The 14001-nt window shown below is 33.5% G+C and overlaps 1 protein-coding gene across 6 annotated transcripts; it reads left to right on the forward strand.

Moving 5' to 3' along the window:
- The first annotated feature begins 263 nt into the window (after nt 1-263).
- Nucleotides 264-13778, forward strand: LOC110895725 (protein FAM91A1). Of its 6 annotated transcripts, XM_022143047.2 has the most exons (13): nt 264-747; nt 816-1011; nt 3662-3779; nt 4044-4140; nt 4282-4388; nt 4663-4785; nt 4896-5049; nt 5703-5763; nt 5841-6193; nt 6959-8333; nt 9069-9403; nt 12629-12703; nt 13709-13778. In XM_022143047.2, exons 2-11 carry the CDS (start codon nt 884-886, stop codon nt 9301-9303), a joined length of 2751 nt encoding a protein of 916 aa, XP_021998739.1. In that variant the 5' UTR covers nt 264-747; nt 816-883; the 3' UTR covers nt 9304-9403; nt 12629-12703; nt 13709-13778. The 6 variants fall into 6 exon arrangements, with proteins under 6 accessions (XP_021998739.1, XP_021998738.1, XP_021998742.1 ...); XM_022143046.2 differs by lacking the exon at nt 13709-13778 and having other exon boundaries at nt 12629-12870; XM_022143050.2 differs by lacking the exon at nt 13709-13778 and having other exon boundaries at nt 879-1011; nt 12629-12870.
- The last annotated feature ends 223 nt before the right edge of the window (nt 13779-14001 follow it).

Genomic DNA, 14001 nt, shown 5'->3' on the forward strand with positions numbered 1-14001 from the left:
TGGGTTAGGGCTAAAGGACATAACGTGCAAGATTTTAAAACATTAAGTACAAGACTCGTCAATTTGAAAGATAAAGGACACCGCATGAAATTCACTATAAAGATAAAGGATAAAACTTGAAATTTACTCTTGAATATACGAAGTATAGGTACTTGGTATCTTTATGTATAAATATATATTTAATATATAACTAAGTTTTCTTATTATCCATCTATCATTATCTATACTATTTAATAAAAATGATGTGTCACTTTTGTGTTTTATACCTTTGTTCAACCCGTGCAATACATGTGGTTATAATCTTGTAATTGACATTATAGTCTAGTGGCATCTTGAGGGTGGGATAAGGCTTAGGGACCATTAGGTCCTGAGTTCGATTCCCACGAGGGGGTCTTTCTCAGATTTATTAGGTTTCTTCATGAATTGGTGCGTAGGTAGGCATTATGGCACGATGATACTCCAGTTATCCAAATTTGTTGTTAAAATAAATAAATAAAAATAATTCAATCGAATGTGGGAGACTTTACTATGGGCAATGGCATATTAGTCCTCACGTATAATCTCTTGCATGCAATTGGTTGTGTCACAATTAAAAACCAAAGAATGAAATCATTGTGACCCCTGCATGATTGACAGATCTCCATCATTTCATCTCACAAAACCCTAACATTCACCCATCAAAGTTTACTATCAATTAATCATCACGCATGTCCTCCATGAATAAATCGCATCATCAAATCAATTGAGGTAACACAGTTTCTTAAAATTCAGAATCCGATTAGTAAGTTTCTGAGATTATTCGTTTATCATTGCAGGATTTATCGGTTTTTTGTCGATTATTACGAGTGACTTAGGTGTCTCGATTTCGATTATTACAGATAGTATGCTGCAGTTACAATCGACAATTGAGGAGCAGTTGATATTGAGAGCGATTAAGGAGGAATGTTGTTGGGAGAGTCTCCCGAAACGACTCCAAGCGAGTTTGAATACCAAGGATGAATGGCATAGAAGGTTCGTGTAGTTAATCAGTTGATCTTGTGTTGTATGTATGTTGCATTTTTTATATATTTGTTATGTTGTTTGAAATTTGAGTAATGTGGCTATTGTTGGACTACTAGATGCTTAAATAGTTAAATTAGATGAGAAAATATGTAAATTGTGATTGTTCCCTAGCACCTGAGGCTGTGGAATTCCTGAACAGGTCGTGAATAGCAATTTCTCGACCCCTAAGACATTAGAACCCATAGCTTTGTCTTTAGTAGGATCGCTTTTGCTATCCAAAGGGGGATTGCGGTGCAACTTGCCAACTAATTGTATTTGATTGTTTAGAAAGTGAAATTAAGATTTATAGGTTGTAACTAATGCTGAAATTTGATTGAATATGACTTTCTAGTTGAACCACAGCTAAAATTAATGCCACTTTGTCAAAAAAAAATGTTCACAGTTTCTTAAATTATAATTTGTATCCAACAATAGTTGCTATGATTGCCTGATCACATGGTTTACTGAAGGTATTGTAGTATGAGTCTGAATTATAAGGATGAATGCCATAGAAGATTCATACTTAATCAGTTAATCTTATGTTTTATGTTTTATGTTGCGTTTGTTGGATTGTTTGTTAGGTTGATGGAGCAGGTTATTTGATATTAGATTTATGTGGCTTTTTTTTAGTAATAGATGGTTAAATTGGATGAGAAAATGTTTTAATTGTGATTAAGAGTTTGATGACATTTGATTGGATTTGAGTTTATAGTTGCACCAGCTAAAAGTGATACCAGTTTTTTAATAAAAATTTTACAGTTTCTTTAATTATAATCTGTACATCTAATATAGAATCTATGATGCTTGTTTTTTTCCTTTATTTGCAGCAAAGTTGCAGTTGTTTGATTGTTGGTTAGGTTAATGGAGCAGGTTGTTTGTTATTGGAGTAATATGGCTATTGTTGCACTAGTAGATGCTTAGATTTAGATAAGAAAACATGTCCATTGTGATTGTAGTTATGCTGATATTTGATTGCATCAGCTTTAGTAGTTAAAAAAAAAAGGTTTACAGTTTCTTACATTATAATCTATCCATTCAACTATAATAGTTGTTATGATTGGTGATCACATGGTTTACTGAGGGTATTGTAGTATGAGTATGAATTTTAAGGATTAATGGCATAGAAGGTTCGTGTAGTTAATCAATTGATTTGGTGAAGTATGCTCCAGCTTTCTTTCTTCGACGCAATTTGAATATGCTTTTTTTTTCTTTCATATTTGCAGCATGCTTGTATTTGTGTGATTAGTTATTAGATTAATGGAGCAGGTTGTTTGAAATTGGAGTAATGTGGCTATTGCTGGACTAACATATGGTCAAATTAGACATCAAATATGTCAATGATGATTGTAATTCTGCTGATATTTAGCTGCACCTGCAAAAATTTATTCCACTTCCTAAATATATTTACAATCTCATAAGTTATAATCCAAAATTAGATGCCATAGTTTGCTGAAAATGATGACAAGTTAAGGATATTCTTGTGTTTGTGATTACTGATGAACAAGGATGAAGTTCTGATTGAAACTTTGTTAAAATGGGAACCATGGTTGTTGATGTTTGTGGGACAGAGGGAATATCTTGTAGCAATTAAGCAAATAAATAAACATTCTAACTCAACTTATAACGATGTCCATATCAATGTTGTACTTAGAACATTGACACAAATGGTGAATATATATATATATATATATATATATATATATATATATATATATATATATATATATATATATATATATAGGCCTGTTATTATACAAATTGCCTTAACGTACGATCTAAGTAGTTAATGCGGTAAAATACTGGATATCGGTCAAGGACCGATATTTGAGATATCGGTTATCGCGGCGGGATATCGGTAATTTTCATATCATGCTAAATTTATATATATAGCAATTTAACACTAACAATTGTAACAAGTAAGAACTGACGAAGACTTAAAACACTAACATTTATCAGTAACAACTAACAATTAAGACTTAGAACACTAATAGCAACAATAAGAAGAAAAATGAATGGTAGAAATAAGAAGAATGGTACTGATATCGGGAAAATCGGTGATTTATCGATCAAATATCAGTCAAATATCAGACAATATCGCTGATATTATCAGTACCGATATTCTGACCAATATTTTATACCGCTATCTCGGCAGGGGACCGATAACCGATATATCATTGATATATCGGTTGATATATCGGGATACTAACTACATAGCGTACGATGCGTACGAGATGCAGTATCAACATACGAATAATGGTTCATAACATGTGAGTATGGTTTTTTTGAACAACACGCGATTTTTTTTCAACATGCGAATTTTTTTTAACATGCGACTTTTGTTTTTGAACATGCGACCTTTGGTTTTTACAACATGCGAGGAGTTCTTTTTATGGGAGTTATAATGTGGGGACTTGACATTGCTTACTCTCGTACGTTAAGGCAAATTGTACAATATAATTTGACTATATATATATATTCTTTGGAATATAGAGAGAACTATTTGATCAGTATGGTTTGAATCAAATGTTGTTTTTGTCAATGGGTTTAACGTGTTTTAAATTTCAGATAAAAGAGTGAATTCTAAAACTCCTAGATCATTGAGCCTTCTGTGAAATTGCAGGATAATTGCACATTGTATAAAGAGAAGGCTCCTATGGCGTACCTCTTTTGTGCGTAAAGTATGCAGGGAAGGTGAATATTATGAGGATATGATGCGTTATCTTCGAAAAAATCTGGCGGTAAGTACTATTTATTGTATGAAAAATGTATATTTTGACTTCGATATGCACATACATGTTTTAAATAAAAAAAACTAAATTGGCACACTATATTTAGTATCATGACACTCATGGTCTAGGTCATCCTGAAAGATTTTGTTTAGTGGTTTATGCTGTCTATGTTGTTTCACTGCCAACCTTAAAACTGAATGAAGTATTTAGTTTGACTCTTATTAGGTTCCCTTGATTGAATCATGCAATTAATGATGTTTTTTTTTCTTGCAGCTGTTTCCTTATCATCTTGCTGAGTATGTTTGCCGTGTAATGAGGATTACTCCATTCAGATACTACTGCGATATTTTATTTGAAGTCATGAAAAATGGTACTAGGTTGTTGTGTATGTTACATAGTTTCATTATTTTCTACTTGTAACATGTAACTACTTGAAAGGAATGCAATTTATATTTCCATATGTTGTCTTGCGTTTTATTCCAAGGCAGACTGATGTTGGTTTTGAATGCAGAACAGTCTTATGACCGCATTCCAAATTTTAGTGCTGCTGATGCCTTGCGACTCACTGGGATAGGCAGAAATGAATTTATCGATATTATGAACAAGTGTAGATCTAAGGTATACTTTCTATGGTATTATGTTTTCAAACTTATGCAGTACATTTCTATATATGTGTGTATCTGTAACACCCTGAGTAAATCACACATGAGTCTTTGACATTTTTTTGTTTCACTAGTTATATGATGAACACATTTGGTAGGCGTATATTTGGTAAAAATGAAAGCCTAGCTTGAATATGAATATCTGCATGCCCTTATAGATCTACTGCTTGTTATTTCACAATTCTTTTTCCTTTAATCTAATTATTCATAATGATTTCGGAGCTATTTAGAAAATAATGTGGAAGCTGAACAAATCAATAGCTAGAGAGGCATTGCCCACACAACCAGCGGACGTCACAATTGAACCTTGGTGGGGAGTTTGTCTCGTCAACTTCACATTGGAAGAATTTAAGGTAAGGTGACTTGTAAATCTGTCTTCTATAATAATGTGTACCATCTAGCATATAAGTTTAACAAAATACTGAGTATGAGACAAGAAAAATACTCTAACATCTGAATACAGAAACTTTCAGAAGAAGAAAGTGGAACAATTGATAAAATATGCAAAGAGGAAGCAAATGCATTCATGTTATTTGATCCCGTTGTCATCAAGGGTCTTTACCGACGGGGACTTGTTTACCTCGACGTCTGTGTTTATGCTGAGGATCGATTTAAAGGTAGCTCTTTATATTTACCATTATAATTTATAACACTGAAATATGAATCTATTGTGCTTATGATGTTGAAATGACTGTTGTATTAAATAAATGCTTTTGCATTGGAAAATACTATGCAATGATTCCTAATTTTGGCAATCAACTGTCAAAATTTTCAAAAAAAGCAACCAACTTCCATTTTTTTTTGGTAATATTACTATATTTTTTTTATTTCCACTTTAGCAGGTTAGTTGCTTTTTTCTGTTGAATTTCTAAATAAAAAAATTTATAGTATTACCAAAATAAACTAAAAACTAAATTCAACATAAAAATACAAAATTACAAATTAATAATTAACTTTGGTAAAAGATTGTATCGTGTATTGTATTACAATAGAGAGATTACAAGGATACTAAATAGATAAAACATTTACATCAAGATCCCTCTAATATAATAATATATATTGTAGTTTTTATTCACAAAAAGAAATCATGTTTATTGCTATTTTAGAGTATATTTGTAGTTGGGTGCTATTATTTGAAAAATTGAGACAATATATTCTACTATTTTATGTAAAGGGCCATTCTAAAATTTAAAAAAAAAAAGTGATTTTTTGCATGATTTCCCTATTTATGAAGTTGGAAAGTTGACATGTTGAATACTATTACATACAGTTTGCAGGTTAGAAGGGTTTGTTTCAAACAGAGAGCAGTCATATGAAGACCCCATTGAGGAGTAAAAAATTTCTTTTATTTAAATTCTATCAGCTTAAATTAACTTTAGATCCTGATTTTGGGAACTTAACTATACAGGTTGCTATATGCTGTTTTTGTGGTTTCAAGTGAGAACTCAACTGTTGCTGAATTGGCCACAACATTACAGGTCCAACTATCACAGCTACAGGCTGCTGCTTCTTTTGCTTGTCGTTTAGGATGGGCAGTTAAACTAATTGACCCTGGTTCTATGCTTCAAGAACCAACTTCTCCTAAAAATGCAATTTCTGATGATGATGAAGCTTCTCGTACAAGTGTCGGATCCTTAAACATGTCTGTGGATTCCTCTGTCTTTGACCAAGATTCCACTGATAACTCTGGTTGTACCCGTGTTGCTTTTGTTGTTGATGCTAACATTACATCTTATCTTATGATGGGCTCTGTATCACCAGGTAAGTTTATTTCTCATCAAATGTTTGATAATGATTCAGTATACAGACCTATCACTTGATTTGGAAAATCATAAAAATAACTATTTAATTAAAATTCCATTTTCATCCCTAAGGTTTGGCCAGTTTTTGTGAGTTTCATCCAAAGGTTTGTTTTTTCGCATCTGGATCCAAAAGGTTTGAAATCTTTCCATTTTCATCCGGCTCTTCAACTCCTTCCATTTTTCTGTGTTAAGTTAGGGGTATCTTTGTCTTTTTAGTTAACTTAAAGGGCAATTCGATATTTTTCACTTTATGTACAAGCATTTAGCATAATGTACAAGTATTCTCATAAAGTGAAAAAGACTGATTGCCCTTTAGGTTAACAAAAAGACAGAAATACCTCTAACTTAACGGAGAAAAATGAATGGAGTTAACGAGCCGGACGAAAATGACAAGATTTTAAACCTTTTGGATCCAGATGTGGAAAAAGAAACCTTTGGACGAAAGTCGCAAAACTGACCAAACCTCAGGGACGAAAAATGGCATTTTAGTTTAACCATTTTGACCAAGTGACTATACCAAAGTAACCCTTTGACCAAGTTTATAATGATATAGACTTTTTGACAAATTTGTTGAGAAGTCAAAGGCTATATCGTTAAAAAAACTAGTCAAAAGGTTATTATAGTCACTTGGTCCAAATGGCTATTTTTGTGATTTTTTCCCACTTAAATATCACAGTTACAGTCTTGTTGTAATTCGTTTACCTGTTACAAATGTCTTTTGCAGGCTTAAAGTCACACGCGGTAACATTATACGAAGCTGGTAAACTAGGCCATGCAAGCATAAAAGATCTCTGTAACGATCTTAGCTCATTACAAGGAGCTAAATTCGAAGGCGTTCTTCAAGAATTTGCCAACCATGCATTTAGTCTTCGGTCTATTTTAGAGTGTTTAACATCTGGAGGAATTACCTCAACCAATGAAGAAACCGTCCCTACAACAACCGCACAAACTGTTGTTAACGAGTCTGATGATTCCGAAGATATTAACGATGCTGAAAAGGTAACCACCAAGAAAATAAGAAAATATAATGTTGATATCCTGCGGTGTGAAAGTTTAGCTACTCTCGCAGCAGCAACTTTGGATCGGTTATTTCGCCGCAACTATGAAATCGTCGTGTCAATGTTACCGCTCCCTCATTCTTCTGTGCTTCCTGGGCCGAAAGTCCCGGTTCATTTTGGGCCGCCTTCTTACTCCTCTTTAACACCGTGGATGAAACTCGTATTATATTCTGCAGCACGCAGTGGACCAATATCGGTTGTTCTTATGAAAGGTCAATGTTTAAGATTACTTCCTGCACCATTATCCGGTTGTGAAAAGGCCCTTGTGTGGTCTTGGGATGAATCTTCGGTTGCCAAGTTTGACCAGAGTTTAGTCAAAGGAAACATACTCTTACATTGTTTAAATTCACTTTTGAAACACACAGCTATATTAGTGCAGCCGTTAAGCAGGTATGATCTTGATGATCATGAAAAGTTTAGTACAATGGATGTCCCTCTGCCATTAAAGAACTCGGATAATTCGGTTCCCGATATTGGGAAAGAACTTGGGCTCGATGTTAATGAAAGTTTGAAGCTAAACCTTTTGTTGGAAAATTTGGGAAACAGGATTGAACTATGGACAGTTGGTTATATTCGTTTGTTGAAGCTTTTTAAGGAAAGTGATCCCAACAGTTTTAAACCTGATGAGTATGAATGGGTCCCACTGAGTATTGAATTCGGGATTCCATTATCCAGTCCAGATTTATGTAACAATATTTGTAAAAGAATCATGTCGTCACAGTTACTTCAGACGAATTTGTTTACTGACCATCAAAATTCAATGCAAGAGCTAAGGAAAATGTTACAACAGGTTTGTACAGAGTATCAAGCAACTGGTTCAACTGCAAGAATGTTTTACCAAAGAGATCAACCGAAAGCTGATCCCCAGACAAAAGGTCAAAGTCAAAATAAACTTCTTATGACTTATGCAAGTCAAAGGTGGAATCCTCTCACAGACCCTTCTTCTCCAATTTCTAGTATGAGTGATCATCAGAGAATAAAACTTGCAAATCGACAACGTTGTGGCTCAGAAGTCCTAAGCTTTGATGGCAACATTTTAAGGTATTGTTATGGGAATTTTTTTAACATATACTAGGTTTCTTTTCCTTTTTTTTTTTGTGCGGTGGCGTCTTTTTTCTAACTAAATTTATGTTGAAATGTACAGTAATCTGAATTCATACCATTGAATAAAAATATATTATATTTGACACAACTTGTTTCCAAACAAAATTCAAGTCGAAAAGTAGACCAACTCAAAACGTACATAAATAAACACGTGCGGTCGCGTCATACACGACATGATAAAGTATAGACTACAATCAACCTGACTTGTTTCTGAACTAAATTTACTTCGAAACGTATAGTAACTAAAAGAATGAGAACGTATAATATTTGACCTGATTTGTTTCCAAACAAAATTTACGGCAAAATGTAGTCCAACTCAAAATGTACATAAAATTAAAACATTTATAATTGACCTGACTCATTTCAAAACAAAAGTTACGTTAAAGCGTAGATGAACTCGAATTTATACTGACACGTACATAGAAATAAAAACGTAAGAAATTAGTTTTAAAGTAAACTTGAAACTTTAGAAACTTGAGGGGGTCAAAGTGACATTTATAAAGTTAAGGGGTTACTTTTGACATTTAGCAAAGTGTAGGGGTAGAATGGGTATCTTTAAGGTTATATAAATATGGCCTTATGATTGTTTGATATGTTAATATATTATCACTATAAGCCTTTATATAAGTTGATCTTCTAATCATTATTAATAATGGTATGCTGATATTTCAGATCCTATGCTCTTTCACCTATCTATGAAACTGTCATGGGTATGTTTGAAGAGGCCTCTGATGCAAGCGGGGTTAAGACAGATGACGCGGACAGCAGAGAAGCTATACTGCCAGGTGTCAATCTTCTATTTGACGGATCTGAGTTGCGCCCATTTGATATTGGGGCTTGCCTTCAGGCTCGACAGCCAGTTTCTTTAATTGTTGAGGCTTCACTCGCATCTTCTGGCCTCAAATAGGAGCCAGATGCCAAAGTGTAGATACAAAGTTTTTTTTCTGTATACTAATCAGGACAAACCTCTTTCTTTGCTTTCTGCTTCGGTGCTGCTCATCGTTTAGGTATGTATTGACTTGCAAACGTTTTTTGTCCATTCTTTAGATTTGAATTCTAATAATTAATTAGTTATACAAAAATAGAAAAAAACAATATTATTACAATAGTATAGAAATCACTGAGTAGAATTCTATTCATGACAGGTTGTTATAACCATTAGGCATGACTTAATTGTTTTCCTGCCAGAATGAGAAGGTGTAGATTGACATTTACAGGTGTAGTTATAGCAGTTAAATAACTTTTAATGAAAATGTGGAATGATTCATGAAAACATCTACCTCAACTAGTAAACATTCAAACAGACTTGTTGAAAGTGTGACAACTACAATCTTTATAAGAAGGATTGTCGTGTAGGTAGGTAACACTATGGTTGTCTTTAGAACTTGGTTTTCGTATTTATGTAAAAACATTATGTACCACTAATATTTGGAGGCACGATGAAAAACTTGCTTGACGGGTTGATTTATGTGCCACCAACCATGTATGCAACCATCGTTGTTGGTTCAACACCATGCACAAGATCCTTATTGCATATGGGCAACTTGTCAACACATACGATCTTATTAAGATTTGGTGCATTCTTTAGCTTTGGTTCTTGGAATAAAACTGGATATTTTTAAATTAAATGTTCATACTATAGCGTTCAGTTCTTTGTTTATAACACGTACATTATAATAGAATGTACAGATGTCTAAGAGAAATCCAACTCCCACATATGATATAAACTATAATAAAGCAAATGTATGTTGGTTGACATTTGACAAAGATCACAAGGCAACCTTTTTCCAAGTATAAAATGAAATAATGTTTTACTACAACTAAAACATAGTGATATTTGTCATTTTCTTGCAACACGATCTCTTAATTTTTGTATTGCATTCCAAGGATAAAAGCCTTAGAAAAATTCAAAATAAATGAAACATGGGTTAAATTACATCAAAATGTTTAATCAAAACATGTTGGAATACTATGAACTTAAGTATTTTCAATCTGTAGGAATAGTTTAAGAAACATCATCTTATAAACCACAACAGCACGTTGGGGTTTAACTGGAGGAGTTTAGGGAGAGACTATGTAAACACTATATTATCGATTGAATGGAGTTCCTAATATAAGGAGCTCAGTTCATGAAAAGACCAACCATGACTTCTTCAGAATATGGGGCATTAGCCCGAAAGGAAAAAAAACTTAAGTGAAAGGGTATATAGCTTGCATCTTCATCAGATACGTAGAGCATTCGACTGCTTATAGTATCTATGTTATTGAACCAAATAATGTTGTTTCAGTGAATACTTTCATCAAGATATGTTATGGAACTAGGTTCTGATAAATACCCATATTGGCGAACTCAAAATGGAGATAATTATTTCTCTTGCGATCCGAAGAAGCAGCATAATCGTTCTGACTTCCAGCTTTATTTAGTTAAAGGATCAAGAAATGAGATTAAACCGCACTAGTCTTCTTGTTATAACAAAATAGGATCCGGGGTCTTTTTATGACGCTATGAAGTGTGTAGATATTGCTTCCTATTAAGAAGTAAGTTATGAACATAATTCCATAATGGAAATCATTAGTTAGGTATTCTTGGCTCAATCACTAGGTTGCATGCTTTTGGGGATGCAAATGGATCTTCAAAATGAAGAAGAAAGTGGATGAATTAGTTTATAAGTTAAATGCATATCAGTTATCCAATACTTTTAAGAAAATGGGGGTATTAGTTGACACGTATGCTCGTGTTGCAAGAATCTTCACAATTAGACTGTTGATTGCCTTAGCAGCAATACACAATCTCGCGATTCACCGTATGGATGTTAAACTGCATTCTTAAATAGTAAGTTCAAACAACCTAAATAGTTCATTAGGCATGTAGAAGAGCATAAGGTTTGTAAGAACTAAGATGATCAAATCACCATATAAGCTAAAACAAGTATTCAAGCACTGCATAAGAAATTTAATGAAATTGTCTTATCGAATGGCTTCAAATCAAATGAGTCTCACAAGTGTGTATAGTTGATTTGATTAACCCAATAAAGGAGTAATCATATGTCTATATATGTTGATCTTTGACACCTGTCAAGATCCGATTGGTAAGACTGATTTTTTTTGCCATCTAACTTCTTTATATAGGATATAAGGAAGTTAAGGTGATTCTTGCCCTCTTGGAATAAGAATTAAATGAGATAAGACTGGGATTATGTTTACATCATCTCATTATTTTGAGAAAATTTTTAAGTTGTTTACGTGTGAGAATTATCCAATGGCAAGCACTCGTTATCCGAATACGAAGCTTATGTCTAAATATACTAATATGATATTCCAACTTGGATATGGATGCTTAATGTATATTTTGACAATACGACATGTACAAGACTTGCTATTGCTTATGTTATTGGAAGATTGAGTTGTTGTACTAGTCAGTAACTATAGTACTAATTACTACCCTTAATAATAAGATGTGTATTCAAATATTCACGAAGACCATCGATTATGGTATATCCTATGTAGGATTTCCAGCATTCATGGAATGTTATTATGATACAAGTTGAATTACCAACATAAAGGATCACTTTTATACAAGTGGTTGTGTATACTTGTCTAGATAAGGTGCCATAAGCAGGCTTCCATCACAAATTATGGAATATGACAATAAAATTAGCTGCTACTAGTAAAGAGGCAAAATGATGAGGAATATATCTACCAAAATCCATTGTGGCCGAAACTAGTATCACACATTTCTAGTGTTAGTGACAATGTATCCACTTTAGCTAAGCTGACATTAGAGATAACATGGTGTTTATAAGGTTAGGATGAAAAAAATGCAAGGGCAGATGCATTATCTATAGGAACTACCGTTATTTGCATGAAGTATTACCACTTCAAGAAGCTTATACTTTCTTCATATATGCTCATAAATATGGATAAAGATGCAAGGCTTATATTAGTGGCAGGTTTGAACATTGGCGAAATTGTTAATTTTGGGTATTCAAATGATGGGTTTAATCCATAGGACACCATGGTTCTCAAATATTCAAAATGTGTAATGTACTATGATGAAAATTCAACTTATATCCACGATCTTTATTTCTGTGCTTTTTTTGAATCAATGATTACCCTTAAACAATGGAGAAATGAGGGTGATTACAGTGTGATCAGGATTCACATGAGACCAAACAATACAATTGTCAAGTCCCAAATCTCATCTCATATGCTTATTTCTTTTTTATGCACAGGGAATATTTGCAGTTACGGTTACTAGTCAACAATGAAACCTTGATTGGTGGTTACATATCAAGACCAAATCATATGTAAGTCTTTACATATATTGTTAAATAACAAAGATGATCATAATGTATGGAATTGTTAAATAACAAAGATGATCATAATGTGTGGAACTAGAGGAGGGTTTCGGGGGTCCATTGATCCTTCCTGCAACCAAATTTTGTATTAATACGAGTAACAAATTCGTCGATTTCTTGTAGTCTAACCCCTAAATTGTCGTCACTCGTGTAGTTAAAAACTTGAAACGATATTTTATTACGATCCTGATTTAAAAGTTCTAGTTCCGCCAAGGTTTAAAAAAACGAAATCGAGTTTGAGGCGTTTTCCCTTCGCCTCACGAGGCGTAAGTCTAGAGGCGAAACGAGGGGTAAGCCCGAGGTGTAATTAAAAAATAAATATAAAAATTATGTATCTTAAAAAAATAAAATAATACTTCAAAATTCTAATAAATACTTTTAGAATTCGTTGGGCTAAGCCAAAATTTCCTTGGTTATAGGAATGAGCCCAAGTTTAAAGAAAGAGCCCAACTTTATAAAAACTCACGTCATCTTCTTCTTCAGACGTAGTCGTCATCTAAAAACCTTTTCACCCTTCATCCGAAACCCTAATAGTTGATACAGCCGTCATTCCATATGTTTTGTTTCTTCTAGATTATCCACGCTACATGTCCATCTGCTGCAGTCTTCTTTGGTGTCGCACCTGATAAGCATCATTTGTTGTTATAGCCGTCTTCTCCAATGGACAAAATCCTAATTCTCTAATTACCATCAGAAACGTACGCCTCTTCATAAACGACCACCTCTACAAGATACAACCCGCCTCGGACCAATGAGGCGTATGTATAAAAATATCCAGCAAGGCGCCGCCTCAAAAACGATTTCTTCTTGTCTCGCCTCGAGGCGCGCCTCAATACGTACGCCTCGAACGTTTTTTTAAACCATGAGTTCCGCTGCTTATGATCACCGAACCGATCTAGATCAAGTTGCTATTGAAGGATAGAATGTGTAAGAGGGTGTTGATGAATTATGCAGGTGACAAAGTGATTAATATGGGCATAAGCATCCTGATGTGCATAATGATTGATATATTAATTAATATACCATGTGTTAAGTATATTTTTTAATCAATTTTTTTTTTCAGATTAATCATTTATTTGTAATAATTTTTTTAATTAGACAAATATATATATATATATATATATATATATATATATATATATATATATATAGGGTCAGGATTTAGAGAAAACAGGGGAAAGTGTGAGAACAATTATGGATCGTCAGATCAAAACGATCTATGGACTAGATTGGCGCGGTGGCGTTAT

Source organism: Helianthus annuus, chromosome 12 (assembly GCF_002127325.2).
Source record: "Helianthus annuus cultivar XRQ/B chromosome 12, HanXRQr2.0-SUNRISE, whole genome shotgun sequence".
In the NCBI taxonomy this organism is placed as follows: Eukaryota; Viridiplantae; Streptophyta; class Magnoliopsida; order Asterales; family Asteraceae; genus Helianthus; species Helianthus annuus.

Excerpts from the sequence above, each read along its gene's own strand:
- LOC110895725 (XM_022143047.2), top strand. The coding sequence starts at position 884 with ATGCTGCAGTTACAATCGACAATTGAGGAGCAGTTGATATTGAGAGCG. Across the intron at positions 4,786-4,895 it reads TCACATTGGAAGAATTTAAG|AAACTTTCAGAAGAAGAAAG; the intron begins GTAAGGTGACTT and ends ATCTGAATACAG. Across the intron at positions 6,194-6,958 it reads GATGGGCTCTGTATCACCAG|GCTTAAAGTCACACGCGGTA; the intron begins GTAAGTTTATTT and ends TGTCTTTTGCAG.